Source organism: Oncorhynchus mykiss, chromosome 21, assembly GCF_057628025.1.
Source record: "Oncorhynchus mykiss isolate SJ-2025 chromosome 21, ASM5762802v1, whole genome shotgun sequence".
NCBI lineage: Eukaryota > Metazoa > Chordata > Actinopteri > Salmoniformes > Salmonidae > Oncorhynchus > Oncorhynchus mykiss.
Window position 1 is genome coordinate 10,256,504 of NC_143042.1, and position 22,576 is coordinate 10,279,079.

At 43.8% G+C, this 22,576-nt stretch overlaps 1 protein-coding gene and 1 pseudogene across 6 annotated transcripts; both read right to left on the reverse strand.

The window, feature by feature from the left end:
* Positions 1-9,464: 9,464 nt before the first annotated feature.
* Positions 9,465-12,461, reverse strand: LOC110499914 (angiopoietin-4). 3 transcript variants are annotated; one of them, XM_021576974.3, is made up of 7 exons: positions 12,170-12,461; positions 11,485-11,563; positions 11,363-11,390; positions 11,185-11,276; positions 10,853-10,970; positions 10,466-10,651; positions 9,465-10,262 (listed from the first exon to the last, which is right to left on the reverse strand). In XM_021576974.3, exons 2-7 carry the CDS (start codon positions 11,548-11,550, stop codon positions 9,961-9,963), a joined length of 792 nt encoding a protein of 263 aa, XP_021432649.2. In that variant the 5' UTR covers positions 11,551-11,563; positions 12,170-12,461; the 3' UTR covers positions 9,465-9,960. The 3 variants fall into 3 exon arrangements, with proteins under 3 accessions (XP_021432649.2, XP_021432650.3, XP_021432651.2); XM_021576975.3 differs by having other exon boundaries at positions 11,485-11,677; positions 12,170-12,386; XM_021576976.3 differs by having other exon boundaries at positions 11,485-11,560; positions 12,170-12,368.
* A 640-nt stretch (positions 12,462-13,101) lies between these two features.
* LOC110499916 (protein adenylyltransferase SelO-1, mitochondrial-like) lies at positions 13,102-20,590 on the reverse strand (annotated as a pseudogene). Of its 3 annotated transcripts, none has more exons than XR_016490140.1 (10): positions 19,916-20,590; positions 18,759-18,962; positions 18,140-18,317; positions 17,732-17,862; positions 17,169-17,446; positions 16,892-17,025; positions 16,462-16,493; positions 16,024-16,209; positions 15,494-15,650; positions 13,102-14,054 (listed from the first exon to the last, which is right to left on the reverse strand). The product of XR_016490140.1 is annotated as a protein adenylyltransferase SelO-1, mitochondrial-like, transcript variant X1 (transcript). The 3 variants fall into 3 exon arrangements; XR_016490141.1 differs by lacking the exon at positions 19,916-20,590 and adding an exon at positions 19,354-19,474; XR_016490142.1 differs by lacking the exon at positions 16,462-16,493 and having other exon boundaries at positions 13,104-14,054; positions 16,863-17,025; positions 19,916-20,450.
* Between the last annotated feature and the right edge of the window lie 1,986 nt (positions 20,591-22,576).

Genomic DNA, 22,576 nt, shown 5'->3' on the forward strand with positions numbered 1-22,576 from the left:
ACAATAAAAGTAATTAGTAACATAATCCATTGGATTACGCAAAATGAGTAACGTACTTTTGGTAATCTGATTACTTTTGGACACTCCTCAGTTTATGCTGTAGACCAATCAGTTCCCTCTAACACTGCTCTGTGGATGCTCTTCCCTCACATGTATCATCAGTATCTGACACCGATGTTCTAGAATGGGATGGCTCCTCTGTGACTGCTCTGCAAAAACTTTGACATGAGTAATGCTTGATGGAGCAGAAAGATGTAATTGGTTGCGATGCATTGAACCCATAGTGGAGGTATCAGGACCCAGAAAAGGTTTTGTCTTGACACAGCCTGCCAAACACAGCCTCAGAGGTGACCAGATGGGTAACCCTACGAAGCAGGTTTCAGGTGTTAGCGAGGTAACTCAACTCAACTCTGAAAAACTGGCCTTACAAAAGTGGCTCACCTTTTAGCCAGGTCAATTTCTATTGCAACAAATCCTTCAGAACTAGCCTGCTCTGGGGCAGGCTAACTCACGACTAAATCAATAAATATGTAATTATGTTTTGCATTATAACTAAGGTGTTTGGGGCAGTTTTTCCCAAGTAAAAAATTGTGCAATGTGTTGTCTTATGTAAACAGAGTCGTAGATGCTGGGCAGTTCTGTCTCACTGTCTATGCTATTGAGTAGAGAGCAATCACCACAACTGTTCACCCCATGTTAGTGGGCAAATGGACATTTTTAAATTGAAACCCAATGTTAATTTACCTGTTATGACGCACTGATGTTTCAAACTCCGATTTGACGAAAATTTTGACACTAGAATAACTGTTTCTGACTCATATTGATGCCACATAGACCGCTTTTAAAGGGATTTGTGTCTTTTTAAAGGGAGTCACTCTTTAAGGTTAGGGCTATGTTTAAGGGAGAAGTTACGAGAGTTAGACCTGATCAGGTGAATCTGTGCATGCGTTTAGCCAGCTAACGTCGCCATGATATCACCTTCATGTGTAATCGGGGATTTATGTTCGCTGTGAAAGTGACAGCTGTTTATGCTTTACTTCAGTATCCTTTCCCATGCTGTTTTGAACGGGCTTCAAGATTATATAATCTAATTCATTAAAAACGCTGTCATTTAAAAGATATTGTAGTGAACAGCAGGGCAGGGATGTGAACAGGGATTGACATTAAGAGTTGCCCTATTGTCTGCGGGAAGTGTACTGAGCAGTCGTACTAGTTGAGCCCACTCCGAGGTTGCCCCATTGGGTAGGTGATTTTTTTTTTAAATAACTAAACTGAAAATAATTCCAGCCTAAAACGGATCTTTCTCGTTCCTCCCCATTTTTTAGTCGAGCAAGTTAAACCTGTTCTGCATTTTTTTTTTACTGACAACAAAAATACAAAGAATTCCACAACTGATCGTTCTGGTTCCTCCCCTATGTGTAGGTGAAAGGCTTGTACAGTATATAACATTTCTGCATGTAAATAGCTCATTTATATTTTCGGTCAAGTGATCATAATCTTTGGTCAACCAAAAAAGATTCCTGACTTGTCTTTCAAACCTTCACATAAATCCCTGCAAACACCTTTACGCATCACGCCAACAGGGTTAACTCACATGGTGGGAATTGTAACGTGGCTCATATAGCGAGAATTGCTACAATATACACTGATTATCAAAACATTAGGAACACATGCTTTTTCCTTGATATAGACCAACCATGTGAATCCAGTTGAAAGCTATGATGCCTGATTGATGTCCCCTACTAAATCAACTTCAATCAGTGTAGATGAAGGGGAGGAGACAGGTTAAATCATGATTTTTAAGCCTGGAGACATGGAATGTGTATGTGTGCCATTCAGAGGGTGAATGTCCAAGACAAAATATTTAAGGGCCTTTGAATGGAGTATGGTAGTAGGTGCCAGGCGCATCGGTTTCAGTGTGTCAGTATCTGCAACGCTGCTGGGTTTTTCACACTCAACAGTTTCCCGTGTGTATCAACAATGGTCCACCACCCAAAGGACATCCAGTCAACTTGACACAACTGTGAGAAGCATTGGAGTCAACATGGGCCAGAATCCCTGTGGAACGCTTTCCACACTTTGTAGGGTCCATGCCCGGACGAATGGAGGCTGTTCTGAGGGCAAAAGGGGGTGCAACTCAATATTAGGAAGATGTTCTCAATATTTTGTACACTCAGTGTATATATATGTTTTTTTCAATCACTTTGGCACATTTATCAAATGTAAGTGGTATATTTACAAAACCCGAATTTCACTTTTAATGCCCCGTGTTTTATGTTCAGAATCTTTGAGCACTATTTGGTGTTGAACACTTCCACCAGAGTCATTAATGCAAAATAATTTTGGGTAAATGTGAAATACCATAGTTTAGTCACAAGCTGCAGAACTCCTTATTGTTCCTAGAATTTCTAAGCAAACAGCTGGAGTCAGGGCTTTCTCCTATAGCGCTCCTCTTTTATGAAATGGTCTGCCGATCTATGTGAGAGATGCAGACTCTGTCTCAAACTTTAAGGCTTTACTGAAGACTTAAAGGTCACTGAAGACTTACTGAATACTCATCTCTTCAGTAAGTCCTATCATTGAGCATAGTCTGGCCGAGAGGTGCAAAGGTGAATGGCAATAAGGCACTGGAGTGATGAACCACCCTCGCTGTCTCTGCCTGGCTGGTTCCCCACTCTCCACTGGGATTCTCTGCCTCTGATCCTGTTACGGGGGATAATTCACTGGCTCCTCTGCTCATACGGTGGGAAGATATTTTGTGCGCTATACCTGGCCATGTCTCAGGGTAGTAAGTTAGTGGTCTGTTGATATCCCTTGTTGGGTCGGTGCTCTCGGTAAATGCCTAACTGGCCCTGTCCAGGGGTAACATTGTCTCACCCTGTCTCAGTCTCCAGTATCTATGCTACCCTATGTGGCGGTGGGCTCGGGTCAGTCTGTCCTATCGGCTGTACTGTGTGGTCTTAGGCATACTCCCTCTAAGTCTCCTCTCTCTCTCTTTATGTCCCCCCTCCCCCATCATGGAGAACCTGAGCCCCAGGACCATGCCTCAGGACTACCTGGCCTGATGACTCCTGTCTGTCCCTGTCCCCAGTCCTCCTAGTAGTGCTGCCAATCTAGTTCTAGTGTTTCTACCTGCGGCTATGGAACCCTGACCTGTTTTACCATAGGTGTTACCTTGTCCCGGACCTACTGTTTCAACCCTGTCTCTCACTCTCTCTCTTGGACCTGCTGTTTGGACCTCTGAATGCTTGTCTATGAAAAGCCAACTGCGTCGTACCTAAGAACAGCCCTTAGCTGTGGAATATTGACCATCATGAACTGGGTGGTTCAAGCCCTGAATTCTGATTGGCTGACAGCCATGGTAAATCAGATCGTATACCAAGTGCATGACAAAACATGTATTTTTACTGCTATAGTTACGTTAGTAACCAGTTTTTAATTGCAATAAGGGACCTCGGGGTTTGTGGTATATGACCAATATACCACGGCTAGGGGCTGTATCCAGGCACTCCGCCTTGGGCCTAAGAACAGCCCTTAGCTGTGGTATATTGGCCATATACCACAAACCCCCAATGTGCCTTTGTAACAGTACAAGTTTAAACCGTCCCCTCGCCCATACCCGGGCGCGAACCAGGGACCTTCTGCACACATCAACAACTGACACCTACGAAGCGTCGTTACCCATCGCTCCACAAAAGCCGCGGCCCTTGCAGAGCAAGGGGAACTACTACTTCAAGGTCTCAGAGCAAGTGACGTCACTGATTGAAACGCTATTTAGCGCCCACGCTAACTAAGCTAGCCGTTTCACATCTGTTACACCTTATTGCTATTAAAAACTGGTTACCAATGTAATTAGACCGGGCCTTATTGCTTAATTATACCAAACCGCCTCGGACTGTCACGTCTACTCCTGCTCCTGCCCTCTGGTGTGCGACATCGCCGTAATACTAACCACAGGTCCTGGGAATCATCATTACATCCACCTGGCACTCATCATTATGATTCACACATGGACCTCATTATAGGTCCCTTCCCTTTGTTCATTCCTCAAGTTAGTATTATTCCTGTTTTCATGCATCTCGCCACTGTTACACTGTCTTGTTTCATGTTTGTTGTTTATTCAGTGTTTTACCTGCACCTCGACTCACAGCGTCATCATTACAGAATACCAACTCAAACCATGGAAGCAAATCTCTCTGACAGTCAATGAACAGGGCTCTCTTTTACATCAACACCATGACCAGCTGGCATAACTGGGATCGGCTTTGGAGGAGGTTCTTCACAGTGTGCAACGTCTCAAACACACCCGGGAGGCGTTGCCTTCATCCAGCGGAGGATACTCTACAACCAGGCGACCCAGTGAGCCAGTACATCAGCCCATTCATCAACCCGCTCAAGTCAGCGATCCCTCCCGGATAAATATGACGTTACACCATCCAAATGCCGTGGCTTCCTACTTCAGTGCTCCCTCTACTTTTTGCATCAGAGGGGAGCTCCCACCTCAGAGAGATCCACGGTAATTTCTCTGCTGACTGGGCGGCATCCAGTAGGTGGAATGAGCTGGCACTTCGCACACTATTTAGAAGAGGTTTGTGTGAAGAGGTCCAGACGGAACTGGCCTGTCGAGACGACAATCTCACCTTGGACTCACTCATTGCGATGGCCATCTGTCTGGTTAACCTACTTCAGGCGCGTCTGCCCTCTCATCATTTCTCTCCCTCCCTCAATGAATACTCGGGATCAGAGCCAGAACCCATGGAGGTAGGGTTCACTCGTCTCCACGCTGCGGAGTGCCACAGACAGATACAGCTGGGGCGCTGTCTGTACTGTGGACAAGGAGGGCATGAGCTCCAGAGTTGTCCGGCATATCCAAATTCAGGATCCACAAGAACAGAGGGATGGTCACGTGAGACTCCAGCACCTAGGGCAGGAGTGAATATTCCATCTTCATCAGGCCCTTTTTGGTGTCCATCACACTAGCTGATTGTCCCTCATGTACTTTGTCAACAGCGTTAGTGGATTCCGGTGCCACTGGGAACTTTATTGACCAGACCCTTGCCTCCTCTCTTAACATCAACTCATACCCGCTCTCCTCTCCTTTCCCGATTCAAGTCCTGGGTAGTCGGCCTCTTGGGTCCAGAACCGTCACCCACATCACTCAACCACTCACCCTCACCATTTAATCCGTGTAGTCCACTCATCAGGAAAACATCCCCCTTCATCACCAGTGCACCAGTTCACAAGATAATTCTCGGTCTCCCTTGGCTTCAACGCCATAACCCTATCATTTCATGGTCGAGGATGAGAATCAGACTGGGCTCTTTTCTTCACCAGGTTTGACTTCATGCTGACCTATCGCCCAGGTTCCAAGAACATCAAGGCCGATGCCCTGTCCTGTATCTACGATTCGGGAGAGGGTCCTGTCCAGAGTGCACCTATAATCCCATCCTCCCAAGTTGTAGGTCCAGTGGCCTAGGATGCAGAGAGGGAGCCCACAGCCCTGAACTGTCCTCCTGAGCTCATCTACATTCCCACAGGGATAAGGGATTGGCTGCTGACCTAGGAATACACAGCTGTCGTTGCTGGACATCCAGGTATTTCTCACACTATCCACTCCATCGCTGAGAAGTACTGGTGACCCACTTTGGCGCAGGAACTAACTTATGTCAACTCCTGTTCCATATGTGCCCAAACCAAGTCCCCCCGGAATGCACCAGCAGAGAGAAGCTCCTCCCGCTTCCCGTGCCTCAGCGACCCTGGTCTCATCTATTCATTGACTCTTTAACCAATCTCCCCGCTGACGGTTTCCGCACCATTCTGGTGGTAGTGGATAGATTTTCTAAGTCATGTCGTTTAATCCCTCTTCCTGGTCTCCCCACTGCTCTCCAGGTCGCTGAGGCACTCTTCCGGCATTATGGCTTTCCGGAGGACATCGTCTCCGACCGTGGTCCCCAATTCACATCACGAGAATGGACAGCCTTAGCCTCACTTCCCGGGTACCGGCCTCAGTCCAACGGGCAAGTGGAGAGGATGAATTCTTGAGGAGTTCTTGAGGAGTCACTGTCAAGACCGGCAGGATGAGTGGGCACGATTTCTTCCATGGGCAGAGTTTGCCCAGAGCTCGCTGCATCACTCCTCCACTGGGTTGACGCCCCTTCCAGTGTGCTCTGGGTTTTCAGCCGGCCCTAGCCTCGTGGACCCGGGCCAGACCAAAGCTCATGCAGTTGATGAGTGGTTCCGGCACGCAGAAGTGTGGAGAGACGCTCACGTAAGATTCCAGCGCGCCTTCCATCGTCAAAAAGAACAGGCAGACTGCCACCGTAGTGAGACCCCTGGGGATCGCATCTGGTTCTCTACCAGGAACCTCTCACTCCACCTGCCCTGGAAGGAATGGCCCGACAAAACGGCCTCAGTTTAAGGTTCTCCGGAGGGTCAACGAGGTGATATAGGTTACAACTGCCCCGTCACAACCGTATCTCACCCTCGTTTCATGTCACCCTTCTCAGGCCGGTGGTTCCTGGTCCCCTAGCTGATGCTGCCCCCCCCGAGGGCAGTCAGATCTCTGCTGGGAGGGGTATGGCCCTAAGGAGCGGTGTTGGGTTCCGGTGGAGGACATTCTGGATCCCAACATCATCTGTGATTTCCACCTTCGCCACCCATGTTTTATTAAACGTTTCACCTGCACCTGCTTCTCGACTCACAGCATCATCCTTACACAGACCTTATTGCCTAAAATATATACAAATTCATTGTTTGATACAATATTTGACCATATTTGATTAGTTTCTTAGGCATGTTGCAAGGATCCCATTGTCTATTCTAGGGATTCTATATGTTATTTCTTTAGGTACATTTTAATCTTCTCACAAAGTCAACAGGAGTGCTATCTAAAGGTCTCAACTAATGGCGGGGAAGAAAATGTGTTAAAGTTTCAGAGCAAGTTCTGGCCCAGGTGAGAGGAGAGTTTTCAGGAGTGTCCCAATCCTCAAAAATAGATGTAGAGTCGGAAGTTTACATACGCCTTAGCCAACTATATTTAAACTGTTTTTCACAATTCCTGACATTTAATCCCAGTAAAAATTCCCTGTCTTAGGTCAGTTAGGATCACCACTTTATTTTAAGAATGTGAAATGTCAGAATAATAGTATAATGATTTATTTCAGCTTTTATTTATTTCATTACATTCCCAGTGGGTCAGAAGTTTACATGCACTCAATTAGTATTTGGTAGCATTGCCTTGAAATTGTTTTGTGAAGTGCACCAGTCCCTCCTGCAGCAAAGCACCCCCACAACATGATGCTATCACCCCCGTGCTTCACGGTTGGGATGGTGTTCTTCGGCTTGCAAGCCTCCCCCTTTTTCCTCCAAACATGACAATGGTCATTATGGCCAAACAGTTCTATTTTTGTTTCATCAGACCAGAGGACATTTCTCCAAAAAGTATGATCTTTGTCCCCATGTGCAGTTGCAAAACGTAGTCTGACTTTTTATGGTGGCTTCTTCCTTGCTGAGCAGCGTTTCAGGTTCTGTCGATTATAGGACTCATTTTACTGTGGCAATAGATACTTTTGTATTGGTTTCCTCCAGCATCTTCACAAGGTCCTTTGCTGTTGTTCTGGGATTGATTTGCACTTTTCGCACCAAAGTATGTTCATCTCTAGGGGACAGAAGGCATTTCCTTCTTGAGCGGTATGACGGCTGCATGGTCCCATGGTGTTTATACTTGCTTACTACTAGTGTTTGTACAGATGAACGTGGTACCTTCAGGCGTTTTGGAAATTGCTCCCAAGGATGAACCAGACTTGTGGAGGTCTACAATTTTTTTGAGGTCTTGGCTGATTTCTTTTGATTTTCCCATGATGTCAAGCAAAGAGGTACTGCGTTTGAAGGTAGGCCTTGAGATACATCCACAGGTACACCTCCAATTGACTCAAATGATGTCAATTAGCCTATCGGAAGCTTCTAAAGCCATTACAAAATGTTATGGAATTTTCCAAGCTGTTTAAAGGCACAGTCAACTTAATGTATGTAAACTTCTGACCCATGGGAATTGTGATTAAGTGAAGTAATCTGTCTGTAAACAATTGTTGGAAAAATTACTTGTCATGCACGAAGTAGATGTCCTAGCCAACTTGCCAAAAGTATAGTTGGTTAACAAGACATTTGTGGAGTGGTTGAAAAACTAGTTTTAATGACTCAAACCTAAGTGTATGTAAACTTCCAACTTCAACTGTTCATGGAAGGTAACATTAGTCTGATGGCAACATATCCAGCCATTTTACCTTTAGTAGAGGTAGTGATGTAACAGAGGCTAAAAAGGAGGATCTTCACAACCATAAAGAACAGCCAATGCAGGCATTAAAGACACAAATCAACCTTATAAAGCCATAATTAAAATCCAATACCTGTGTAATCAGCAGGAATGTTAGTTTCAGGGAGTAATTTTTGATCTTTGCTATAGATTTGCTATGGCTCTTTGACAGCGTTGTACTGTAGCCTAATCAATGAAGTGAAAGAATACCTCTCAGACATGTGACAACACTTATACAAATGAGTAAATTGCCATCAGATAATTTCCAGATCATTTCCTGTGGATCCCATCTTTATACAGCATTTGTCATCCATGTTGTTGTTTTTCTTCCAGAAGAGAGAGAAAGAGGAGAGAAAGAAGGTAAGTCAAAAGACACAAGACATGACCACTTGAGAATATTCAAAGTCTGTTAGTCCATTTAGTCCTCATTCTGGGTTATCCTGGGTTAATACCTCAATATAATACTTCCATATATATATATAGTATGTGTGGCACAGGAGGCTGCTGAGGGGAGAACAGCTCATAATAATGGCTGGAATGCAGCAAGTTGAGTGGCTCAGTTGGTAGAGCATTGGTGCGTTCAACACCAGGGTTGTGGGTTCGATTCCCACGGGGCACCAGTAAGGAGAAGTAGTAAGTAAGAACATGTATGCAGTCACATAACTTTTTTGCTGTCTGGGGAGGTTCCCATTGCTTGGAAGGCAGCCATGGTTTGTCCTGAGATCAAGCTGATCCTAACTGTTCTAGGCTTAGATCTATTTTTCCCTGTTAATCAAAAGTGTTGGAAAAACTTGTTAATAATCAACTGACTGGCTTTCTTGATGTCTATATATTCTCTCTGGTATGCAATCTGGTTTCCCGCTCAGGTTTTGGATGTGTCACTGCAACCTTAAAGGTCCTCAATGATGTCACCCTAAAAATAAATGTAGCAACGTTTAACAAAGTTAAAGGTCCATCATCAATCAAAGCCAGAAAACAGGTTTCTAGGGTAGGAGAACAACAAACCTATTTACTGTATGATGAGAAACCATACATGATTTAATATGCAATTAGTACAACTTCTATTTCTCTATAAACACAGAGCTTTGAATGTGTGAATAGAAGCCAAATGAATGGTTTCTGAACATTATTGAATATGTTTGTGCTAAACAAATGTTCAAAAATGTATTTTATTTAAAAATGCATGCAATATCAACATTCTACAATATGAATTGTCAAACTGTGATGAAACTTCAGAAGTTAGATGTAGAATTGTTGCAGTGTAACAAATAACTTCAAGGTATTTTCTCTTTTCAAGGTATTAACTCATTGTAGACTTTAGAGGGTAAAAAAGTGTAAAAAATGTATATTTTCTATTTCTGTCACTTACATGTTGGCTCTGACTTATGCACCATGAAATAATACAACAAAGCAAATGGGATAAACAAATAGTGTGTTGATTGCACAACAGATCCAAATAAACAGACCATTCAAGCTAAGCAATATGGCACGATATGTAGGCATCACTCCATGGAACACATAGCTGTGCGTGTTCCAGTTATTTCAATGGTTTCCTCTACTCATGCCCACTAATATGGCTCAGACCAGTGGTCATAAAGCAAAGGAGACATAGGCCTAGGAAACCATTTCAGATGTATTGAGACATGGCCTCACACAGACTTGATCATCATGCGGCTGGCTCGGGCCGAGTATGGAGCAGGTCCTTTCCAGGTCTCCCAGTGGAGGCCGGAGGCCCAGCCGATGTGTTCGCCGGCGGGGTGCCAGTCTCCGTTCAGGCTGGCAGAGCCACAGCGACTGTACCACCACCCTCCTCCTCCCTCCGAGAAGCTGCACGTGTTCTCGGCGATGTCTCCAAAAATGCAGGGCGAGCAGCCGTCGTTGTCCTTGTCGGTTGTGCTGAAGCCAAAGCCATTCTGGTCAATGCCGGCGTATTTCCCACGGATGGCATCACCTACGGAGAGACAGGGAGGGATGAAGAGAGAGTACATCAGTTCTACTTCACTCTTGATTATATTGACTTCCAAAGTATACACCATTTATAAATATCAACCCAGAATACATATCATATGACATATGTGATGTGTAATGGTCCCATTGCTGCCACCAAATGTGAAATAACTAGAACACTGAAGTAAAAAATATGACCACCGTTACCTGCATTGCCCCTGTAGGCTCCAACGTTCAGCTTATAGGCCTCCTTCTCCGTGCCCAGACGGAAGTCACTGTACTCAGCGAAGGCAGTGCCCCCTTCAAAGTCCCACAGGTCGACCCGCATGGTCGATCTCCACTCCCTGCGCTTTGTTAGAGCAAACACCTTACTCAGACCCAGCCAGTGGTCCTCTAGGAAACAACAGGGTAGAGAAGTGAATTGAGAAGAGAAAAACAGACAGTATAGGGAAACCTCTATAAGTTGCCTTAGAGGTAAACATTATTATAGACAAAAATTCATTTAAATTTGGCCAACATTGGCTCAGCAAAGTACACAGTTTACAGTATTAGTTGCTGGTGAAATGTGAGGTGCTCAGAGGGACTCTTCATTACTCCGTAGATGCCCAAAGCCTTGTTTGTACACTGCCCACTTCCTGTTGAAAAGAACCTCTGCCCCAGTGCGCCTTTGAAAGACTGTCCAGCCTCCGTCTGCCAGCATCTCACAATACACCTGTATACAACATCAATGTACTTTTGAATCAAGAAATCGTTTTTTTTGTGAACAAAAACTGTCCAAGAATGGAACTCTGTAGAACTTCAGTAACTCTTGCAAGCCTGGCGACACCAACATTCCATAGCTAAGCTTTACTGCCCCTGTGTGGCTGTGTAACCAAATGATAACAGTAGATCTAGTACCTGGCATAAATATTTAGATGTTTCCATACCTTAAAGGGGGATCTGACTCCCGCAGGCTGAATGACATACACTCCACTGGTGGCTCGAGGGGAGAGAGTTTTGATCTGTGTGCAATCTGTCCCTGAAACAAGCAAACACACATGTACATACAGTACATGAACTCTTGTCTTTCCAATGTAAGTGATTTAAAAAAAATAACAGACTTACCTTGAACAACTAAAGTTGTTTTCTGGCCCTGTAAAAAAACAGCAGATAAGTAATGGTTACTTCCAGGTTTAAAGGAATAACATGTTTCTTTGTTTATCAGTGCTGACTGACTGTATATTTACCTGAGTCTGGTCAGTGAGGCTGATGAGACAGACAACCAGTCCACAAAAAAATATCCTATTCCACATTTAGTCAAATCTTCTGAGAGGGAGAGATGAAAATGTCCTTTTAGTTACTTTTTCTTCTGCTGTTTCCTTATTATCCCTGTGTGACCCAACGTTGTAAAAATTTCCTAAATTGCGTCCTTTACAGGTCCTAAACAGAAAAGTTCTGTCAAACATGGATAATATCCTTAGACCCAGATCTATCTCTTAGTAGTATTCGGTGTGTGTTAGTATGATTATTGTGCCATCAGTAACCTGTCCACATCTGAAACCACACGGGTCCCCTACACAAGCAAGCATTTGTTGTAGGCCATTCTTGCAAGTAAATTACTTTTTCTGTCTCCTCTAAAATGTAGTGATTATATAGAAATCCCAAAATTGAGAAAGACATTCTGAGCCAGAGCTACTGTACTTTTGTTACAAAACTCAAACATTCGGAGAGAACTTGAAACATCACCATATCCACTCCATTAATAACAAAACAGTAAACACCATACATACATGTACCCAAATAAGGGAAAAGGTAAAATTATAGATGATTTTTTGTTATGCTGCCGTCATTAGACATTCCACACAGGATAAATATTATAATCGCAAATTTGAAATTGCCATCGGGTGATTCACATATGTAGAGAGAACCTACCTCTGCCCGTATGTTCCTTTATGGTGTATTGTCTACGACCAGTCAGTTTAGAGAGGATTTCCTATTTATTGACTCAAGCACCGCCTACTGTACACACTCCGACTCCACGTTTCCAGTTTAGTGTTGTCAGATGCCTCTAAGTATCACAGACAGGGCTCACAGACAGGGCGTTTTCAATTAGGCACCAATGGAAGGACCTAAAATGTGCAAACTCCTCTCAACCGGGGCACCGGGCCATGCAAAATAAACTTGCCCATAGTGTTGTTGCGGAAAACCACACCGTGCTTGTGCTAATGTTATTGTGGGCGATCCCTGTTACTCAGAGCCCTCACTCCAAAGCAAACACTCGACATTCCAATACTGGACTTTACAGGAAATTACGAACAGCCAGGAATACACACAGCACAGTCCAATGAACAAGAAAGCAAAATAAAAGTATGGACACTCTTGTTACCAACTCCATATGTTGTGTTTATCTCTCAAATGTCTTTAGATATATCCTATTCAAAAACAATTTCAGTGTTTCAAAAGTAATTGTTTCCTAACTACTAGCGCCACCCTCTGGTCCAGGTAAGAACAACCATTGGATAGGAGAACTACAGGATTAAAATGAATAAAACCAGGAAACACCTGTAGTACTCTACTTGATTTATGTAACAAGGCTATGGCCTTAGCTCTAGGTTCACTCTACCACAGTACATGTGTTAGACTGTCTCTTGAGGGTTGGTTGTAGCAATCAGGACAGTCAAACCAAGCACTCTTATGATAACACTAAGTGAGGATAATAAAATGTGGCACATTGGCTGTGTACTGAGTACTGTTCTGTATGTACTATCAATATGAAACAAACGTACAGCAATATCTACATTCTGAAAGACGTGAAAAAGCTCATCGCAATCAAATCCAGAAGAATTTAAAGATACAGCTGGATATAAAGTAGTGATAGGTTTATTAATGTTTGCTCTTTTGACAGAGTAACATGGTACAGCAAGTTATCAATAAGCAATTCCAAACCTGCTGTACATAAACATTTGCACACATATTTTTTAAATGCACATCGAAGTTCAGAACAAACTCCTTTTAAAGCATTTTTTCCCACTTTCAACACATCACATAATATACATGAGCATAACATTGTGTGAAACCTTGCCTCTTGTATTAAGATGTATTATTAAGATATACATTTTATTTATGGATTCAAGAGGTTGTGTGTAGATGGTCTTCATCTTAGAACAGTGGTTAAAAACTATTTGTGGGTGTTAGTAAGATGATCAATGATTATGTTTCTGAATGTATGAGTATTTGATTGTATCTCTTCAATCATGCATACACTACATGCTGTGTGTGAAATAATCTAAATACATGCAAAACTCAAGTGTGTGTGTGTGTGTGTGCATAGACACACAGCCAGGGTGCTCCTGGTCTCTCCAACACAGACAGGTCACTGACTGATTACCTGAGTCTTCATTCACCATCAGTTTATTCTACTGATTGACATCCAGGAGCACTCTGAACTACCTCCCTTGACATTAACCCAACTGACTCAGAACAAAGAGCAGGGTTCCATCTTTGAAAAGCGGAATGGACCTAGAACAGTGCCCTGAGGAACACCATCTACATCTTTCTCCACTGTCAGTTGAGTTTTGGGGTCATGGAGGCACTATGATGATCAGGTGACACAGATCTCTCGTGCCCACACAGGAGGCTTGCTGTCATATGGGACACAATTTTGGTTTCCATCTGTCCTCCCCTCGTCCTTCCTTCCCTCTTTGTCTTTCTCCATCCCTTTCTGGTACCTCTCTCCAAATGTTTTAGGCCCACCAGGTAGTTCTGACTCAGGATATGCACAGTAGGGGTTCTCTAGAACTTTTAGAACTCTGCGGACCTGAGAGATTGAACAAGAGTTGATTTAACATAATGAGCAATGATATACAGGGTCGGGTACTAACGGATTACATGTAACAGGGATGACGTAATTAGACCACAAAAATGAAGTAACTAATCAACCCAGATTACATGTATTTTTTTTAATAATAATCGGATTACAGTTAGTTTTAACAGCTGATTACATTTTGAATTACTTCAACTAATATCAAGATGTGAGCTGCATGTGTTTGACTCAAGCACACTGAAGTAGCAGGTTTTTACATTTTAAGCAGACGCTCTTATCCAGAGTGATTTACAGGAGCATAATAGGGTGACGTGTCTTGCTCAAGGGCACATCAGATTTTTCACCCAGTTGGCTCGTGGATTATAACCAGCAACCTTTCGATTACTAGCACAACATTCTTAACTGCTAGGCTACCTGCCATTACACAACCCGGAAGTCACCTTTCAGTGGGAATGGAAGGTTTTCCTAATATATTTTAAAATCTCAAACGGCCAAGTTCTCTCCTTTTTTAAAACTAAAATCATCAGACCCCCACTTACTGAAAACTGAATCATCCAAAATTTCATCAGGATCTTTGGGTCAAAATTATTTTTTTGGTTAGTCAACATAGCTCCATTCTGTTCATTTCCCAAGTACTGGAATGACACATGACAAATCAGCTGCTTACTCAGCTAAACTTCTAGTTTCAGTAGAAATGAATACACTTAAATCAACCCGTCTGCCTTTCAGAAAGATCTACGTGTTTTGCAAATTTAGAATAGTCCACATTCAAAGTATTTGCACAATTGATCATCCAACTCATGAAATAATCTGATTACTCCTGGATCTGTTACATCTGTCTATTGACGTCTTTATCATAGTAGACTGTTATGGGTCAGACATTCAGATGAACATTTCCTCTTTTACTGGCCATGATCTGCTTGGTGGCTGGGTGGAGTAGGCCCATTGCGCAACCAAAGAATGAGTGTTGGGAATGCTTTCCTTGGAACCTGACAGTGCAGCTGACCTTTTAGCAGGGATGCCATTTCATCAAGAAGAGGCACAAGGCAGCGGAGCCAGCACTTGCCTAAAGATATCTGCAGCATAAACTGACGAGGCAGATGCTGGCTAACCAAAGGATATTTTCCAAAAGTAATCAGATTATTTTCATCCATATTGGGTGACCGTTTAGAATTTACAGCACTTTTTGTACATAGTCCATTTTTGGGGGCCAAAAGTATTGAAACAAATTCACTTAAAATGTGTAGTATAAGTTTAGTATTTGGTCCCATATTCCTAGCAAGGAATATTCCTAGCAATGTCACTGTCCCAATACTTTTGGAGCTCACTGTATACTGTAATATAACAACAAACAGAAAGTGCAACAACAAAAATATTCACCATGTGTTGATAGCTGCAGTGTATTTAGTAGATGCAACATGTCAATTCTATACCTCTGAGAAGTCTCCATTTTCAGCAGCCTGTATTGCATTCTGGGCAATGTAGTTGCGGAGCACCACGCGTGGGTTGGTGCTGTCCATCACACGGATCCTCTCTTCCTCTATGGTACACACCTCCCTCGCTCCATCACACTCCTTCACCAACCGCTTCCTGGGTCATCATACACACACGGGGGGATGATGTAAACCATGATTACAACGTGAAACAGAGGAGGTTGGTGAGGGGAGGACAGCTCATAATAATTAATAGAATGGAGCGAATGGAATGGTATAAAACACATAGAAACCAGGTGTTTGATGGGTTTGAGACCATTCCATTTATGCTGTTCCAGCCATTACTATGAGCCCGTCCTCCCAATTTAAAGTGCCACCAGCCACCACTGGCGTCAAACAATACCAAGAAAGTATGGATCAATTCATATATGCTTTGGTATGCAGGAAGCATGCTATTTCTTTCATCAATAACCAAGTAAGTGTTTTTAATTGTGTAGGATCCTCGATCTGGCATCTCCTAACTAACCAACCTGTACTGACTGATCCAGCGTAGCCAATCCTCTCTCTGCTTTGCCCTCAGCTCGTCCTGATTGGTGTTCAGCAGCTCCTTCAGTCTGCCCATCTTCTCCAGCTGATGGGCCACCTCTGGTCGGTCTGCCACCAGGCCAAACATGGCTGGGTTGGTCTGGGCCATAGAGAGGACCATAGCCAGCTCACTGTGTGCATAGGGAGTCAAGAGAGGTAAACACTGAGACTAAGGGGCTAGATTGAAAACAGCTAGGAGAATGGGCAACATAGTGCTAGTTAGCTAATTACTTGGTGATAACTATATGAATACATACACTGAGGTGCTATATCTGACATACTTACATTAGCATGTTTAGCTAATATTGCTAGCTACCTACAGATAATAAAAATGTATAGCAACCTTAAACAAGTCATTCTGCACTAAAACAGCTTTAACTTACAGATTATCCTTGTATGATTTTTCTCCAAATCGCTGATTGCACATCAAGGGAACACAACAAAGGATGATATTAGGAACCACAACATCTTGCAAACATGTGATTAGGTACATTTCTGAGAACATTTGTTAGGTTAACCTACTGTATAGCCCAGTCATTTGGGGTTTGTGTGTGAATGAAAATGAGGGGACCACAGTGGATTGGTTGGTGGCAGAATTGTTGAGTCAATTCCTTCCAAGTTAACCTCAATGCATGTTGTAGAGCATTACATGTATACATCTTGCATTTCCAATCCTGTGAACTGTGAATTAAAACAGAGTTTCTGATCACTAAAGATCATATTTAGGTTTCATGTGATGGAGGACTAGCCTCCAGGTGGGCCACACCACTGTACCCCCCCTCACCGGGGCTCCATGGTGGGCTTGTTGGCCACCTTAAGCTCCTCCAGGGAGACACACTGCTCCAGGAGGAGGTCCACCACCGGGCCCCCTGTGGCCCCCTTCCCCTCCCCCACCACAGGGCAGGACACGCCACTCAGCAAGCGGAAGGTGTTGGTGAAGTCTGCTCCTGTGAGAGTGAAAGAGAGAGGGTGGACTTTAAATGTTCGGTTGCTGGTTCAAATAACTTGTTGTGCAGAGTTAGTCCTCTCTGTTCATACAGGTACATTATGCCTGTTTTCTGCACAGTTTGTCCCATCCCTCTCCCCATACCTGTGTTGTGCATGAGCTGCAGCAGCTCAGAGACAAGCTCCTGGTCCTCTGGTTCCTTCCGCCTCAGTAGGCCCAGCTTCCTCCTCATGTTGGCCAGGTAGAGGGTCTCATAGAGGGGCATGAACTCATCAAGGATGGCCCCTGCCTGGGATGCATGGAGCTCAGAGCCCAGGGCCTCAGCCAGACGAGCCAGGTTCCAACGGCACACGGACGGCTGGGCTTGGTATGAGTAGCGCCCCCTCCGGTCCGAGGCGTTGCACACAAACTCTGGGTCGAATCTGGAAGATGGGAAGAGATATGGAGTGTTTACCAATAAGCCCTTATGATTAATCGATTATGTACCGTATATAACTGCACAAATTGCATTTTGTTAGCAAAAATACATAACACATTTTAACTCTGTTCTTTCTACCTAATAATACTGTATATTCAGATTTCCTATAAGTTATTTTGTGAGTTATGCACAGCAAGCGTGATACAAGTATCCATTTCCTGAATTAATATGTTTTGATGTCAATAGGATCTTGAAGTTCCTGTTGAAAGGGGAAGTGAGGCAGATGTACCTGTCTATGAAGCCAAAGGGGCCGTAATCCACAGTAAGTCCCAATATGCTCATGTTGTCTGTGTTGAGGACACCATGACAGAAGCCAACACATTGCCACTGGGCCACCAGACGAGCCGTCCGCACTGTCACCTGGGAACACAAGGGGGCGCCACAGAGCAGGTCTACAAATGAATGTAATTTTGTCACAGTGTGTACTTAAGGTGAAATGTATTCACCCTGTATAGTTTATGTACAGCGCTAGAGAATCATTTTAGAATATTAGCAATGTCCATCTGGTACCGTTGTTCATATGGATAATAAGTAACAATCTCATATTTATCATAAGAGTAGAAATACAAAGGGTAGTACAGTTGTATAGTGCTACAGGCACTTCACGTTGAAACTGAAGTTTCAGTGTAGGCTATACCTCTTTGAAAAATGCTGTGTTCCTCTCTTTGCGGTTGCCGTGGCATCGTTGGATGTCAGGGTAAAAGGTGTCGATGACGTAGTCCACTAGCTGAGCCCGAATGTCGTGGCGCCCTGGACTGGGACCCTGTCGGCCTGAAAACTCATCCCGAGACTGAAAGATCTCAAAGGACCCGAACCTGCACAAGCAAGTCAGCATTCAGTACCAAAAGCAGAGTTCATGGCTAGTCAGCTAGTCAGCCAGTCAGTTAGTCAGCTAGTCAGCCAGTCAGTCAGCTAGTCAGTCAGTCAGCTAGTCAGTCAGTCAGCTAGTCAGTCAGTCAGCTAGTCAGCCAGTCAGCTAGTCACCTACTGCTGTTAAATTAATGATTTTCCTTGTTTTCTTTCACCTATGACCCTGGTACCCCACATACAGTAAGAAAGCTATCACAGTAATATAATATGGCCAAATCATCATATTCAATAGATTACTCTCTCTACCACTGAGAACTTGACAAGGGAAATAAATATTGTATAAATCCATCCATTCACCTTCCTACTGTGGTCATCTTGAAGGAAAGGAGACAAGGAAAGGAGGCCATTTATACTTATATTGTAAGTGAGAGGAAGAGGGGAACCACCTGATGAAGGAGGGGGCGATGCGCAGGACCACTGAACACCTCTCCGGGCGGCGCCGGCCATTGTTGAGGGGGTCTCTGTTGACATAGAGGTCCGATGTAACCAGAGACGCGGCACGGGTGGTGGGGATGCCCAGAGCGGCCATGGCCTCGCTGCACAGGAACTCCCGGATGCTGGAACGAAGGACCTTCCGTCCGTCTGACTCTCTGGTGGGACGAGAGAAGAGAAGAGGAGAGAGGAGTACAACCATTACATGGATTAGTAATAAGGATAAGATTATAAATGGTCCTCTTGCCAGGTAATAGTACTACCAACTGTACTGACCAACTTTTGTTTGAAATTAGTTATTTTTACAGTTTAGTGAGGCCTATTTTTACAGAGTAGTTTGGCCTACATGTAACGATGTAAAGGAATTGTGATTCTACGCGACTACATGCACATGATAGCTGTGAAACGCAGGTAAAGTGTGACCAAAAGGTGTGTTGGTCCCAGAATCAATTATGAGTGATATCTATCTGAAATCACAAGTGTTTTATTCTTTGAGCACAAGTCTTGTGTGCATTCAAATTGGTACAAATCAAATAGAAGTAGACCTACTCAAGCAGTAGTACCAATCACTAGGTGGGCCTGACACAATTCAGATGCCTGTACATTGTTTAGCAATGCAGAAGGTGTTGAAGTGTGCCAAGAAGTTGATCTCTTAAGCAGCTCTGTAGCTGTTGTGTAATTGTATCACATGGCTCTAATCTAGACATGGGAGACTTGGCTGGGATGCCAGATCCATTGAGTCAGCAACTGCCTATTGTGTGCCTGTGCATGGACGAACATTCTGGAACATACCCCTACATTCCAAAGGGCGTGTTTACAGACTTCCAAAAGTATGTCCTAGTTAGCCTACTGCTAAATAAGAGCATATATGTACACAGGTCTAGTGAATTACTAACAAAGAGTGCAAAGGGAAGAGTACATACAACGAACATTAACCTCATAAAATTAAGCATAGAGCCTAGGCTGTAAATCATAATACTGTTAAAGTTTGTGAAGTAGGCTAATTGTCGGTTGTGATAGGTTTATACAAAAACGCGGACCTTCTTTGAAGACCTATTAGGCCTAGGCAGCTAAACTATTCAAAACGTAGGTCAAAAATAAAAGCTGTTACCTGGAGTAAGGTGTGACACCTGCACCCTTCACCTGTATTTCCCATCGCCCGCATGGGTTGTCACGCTGCATGGTACCGATTTGGTCCGCAGGTGCTTCCACCTCGCCAAGGTAACACACCGCCCCATCTCCCAGCTGTCCAGCAAATAGTCCAAACTGATGACCGCAGTAACAATGCGCAGCCGGCTCCGAGCCCGGTAAAACTTTAGAACCGCTCAAATATTCTGGACCAAGCAAGTCGTGAAATATTTCCTTATCATCTAGCCCAAGCAGCGCGAGTGCTGGTCCGGATACTGCCACGAAAGTGGGGTTAACAAGAGGTTGTGGCTGGACGCGGGAGAAGCATGCTCCGCTCACCGTTCGTGACCCTGGTTCTTCGGAGGAGTCAAGTGGAAGTTTTTTTAGCGCGACATTGTTGAAAGGTAGGCGCTCGAGAGATGAGGATGCAGAGCCCTCCGAGTCCATGCCGACAGTGACCACTATAGTGGTCAACAGAGGTCGAGTCGGCCAGTTAGTCGTGCCCCGCACAAAACAAGTACTCTATAATCCACTCACAGATTTAGCCTATGGCAACTCTCACACTGACTGGATCATGGTGCAAAACAGTGAGTAGAGTTTATTAGTGCACTATTCAAAACCAGCCTACATGGAAAGTCATTAAAGTCTCAATTTTACTCACTTGAATGTTGTCGTTATGGTCATGTGACATCCCTCTAGTCTATTTTGCCTTGGTTGAACCAAATTGGGAATGTTAATTGCCAGATGGAGTGGGCTACAATGCTCAAAGAAAGTATTATTGTACAGTGAGCTTTCAAAGTGTGTGTGTAAGTAAGGTATGCCTGGCTATATGTGTGTGTGTGTGTGGCTAATTGCCAATAAAATAGACCAGGGCACATTATTGCTTCCTTGTGCAGGAGATCTTATCACCCCTGTCTTGGTTTGAAATGAGATGTCGTACAGGTACCCATAATTCAACACTGTGACTGTCTGGCCAGAGAGGCCCAGGCAGAATCGACCATTCCCGATGCAGAAGATTTAATACTTGGGTTCAGTTCCAGCACTGGTCCTGGTCATAAAATAAACCCAGCTAGCATCCAAGGCTTTTAAAATTGCAGATGGAAGCGCTGTGCCTGCCAATCTGAAAAGCTGGTGATACATTTGGCAGTTTATATCTTTAAAGAGGAAGCACTGGGGAAGGACTCCCTGGATTAGTTTTTGGGCAAAATGGTGGAATATGAGAGACTAGTCAAGGACCATATCACCTCCACCCTACCTGACACCCTAGACCCATTCCAATTTGCTTACCGCCCCAATAGGTCCACGCAACCACACTGCACACTGCCCTAACCCATCTGGACAAGATGAATACCTATGTGAGAATACTGTTCATCGACGACAGCTCAGCATTTAACACCATAGTACCCTCCAAACTCATCAAGCTCGAGACCCTGGGTCTCGACTCCGCCCTGTGCAACTGGGTACTGGACTTCCTGATGGGCCGCCACCCAGGTGATGAGGGTAGGTAATAGAGGTCGACCGATTATGATTTTTCAACGCCGATACCGATTTATTGGCGGACCAAAAAAGCCGTTACCGATTAATCTGACAATTTAAAAAAACATTTATTTTATTTTATTTGTTAATTATGACAATTACAACAATACTGAATGAACACTTATTTTAACTTAATATAATACATAAATAAAAATCCATTTGGCCTCAAATAAATAATGAAACATGTTCAATTTGGGTTAAATAATGCAAAAACAAAGTGTTGGAGAAGTAAAAGTGCAATATGTTCCATGTAAGAAAGCTAACGTTTCAGTTCCTTGCTCAGAACAAGAGAACATATGAAAGCTGGTGGTTCCTTTTAACATGAGACTTCAATATTCCAAGGTAAGAGGTTTTAGGTTGTAGTTAATATAGTATTTGTAGGACTATTTCTCTCTATACCATTTGTATTTCATATACCTTTGACTATTGGATGTTCTTATAGGCACTTTAGTATTGCCAGTGTAACAGTATAGCTTCCGTCCCTCTCCTCGCCCCTACCTGGGCTTGAACCAGGAACACATCGACAACAGCCACACTCGAAGCAGCGTTACCCATCGCTCCACAAAAGCCGCGGCCCTTGCTGAGCAAGGGGAATAACTACTCCAAGTCTCAGAGTGAGTGACGTTTGAAACGCTATTAGCGCGCACCCCGCTAACTAGCTCGCCATTTCACATTGGTTAAACCAGCCATTAGGCTGATAGGCTTGAAGTCATAAACAGAGCTGTGCTTGCAAAGAGCTGCTGGCAAAAGTGCTGTTTGAATGAATGCTTACGAGCCTGCTGCTGCCTACCATCGCTCAGTCAGACTGCTCTATCAAATATCAAATCATAGACTTAATTATAACATAATAACACACAGAAATACAAGCCTTTGGTCATTAATATAGTCGAATCCGGAAACTATAATATAGAAAACAAAACGTTTATTATTTCAGTGAAATACGGAACCGTTCGGTATTTTATCTAACGGGTGGCATCCCTAAGTCTAAATATTCTTGTTACATTGTACAACCTTCAATGTTATGTCATAATTACGTAAAATTCTGGCAAAATTAGTTCGCAATGAGCCAGGCTGCCCAAATTGTTGCATATACCCCGACTCTGCGTGC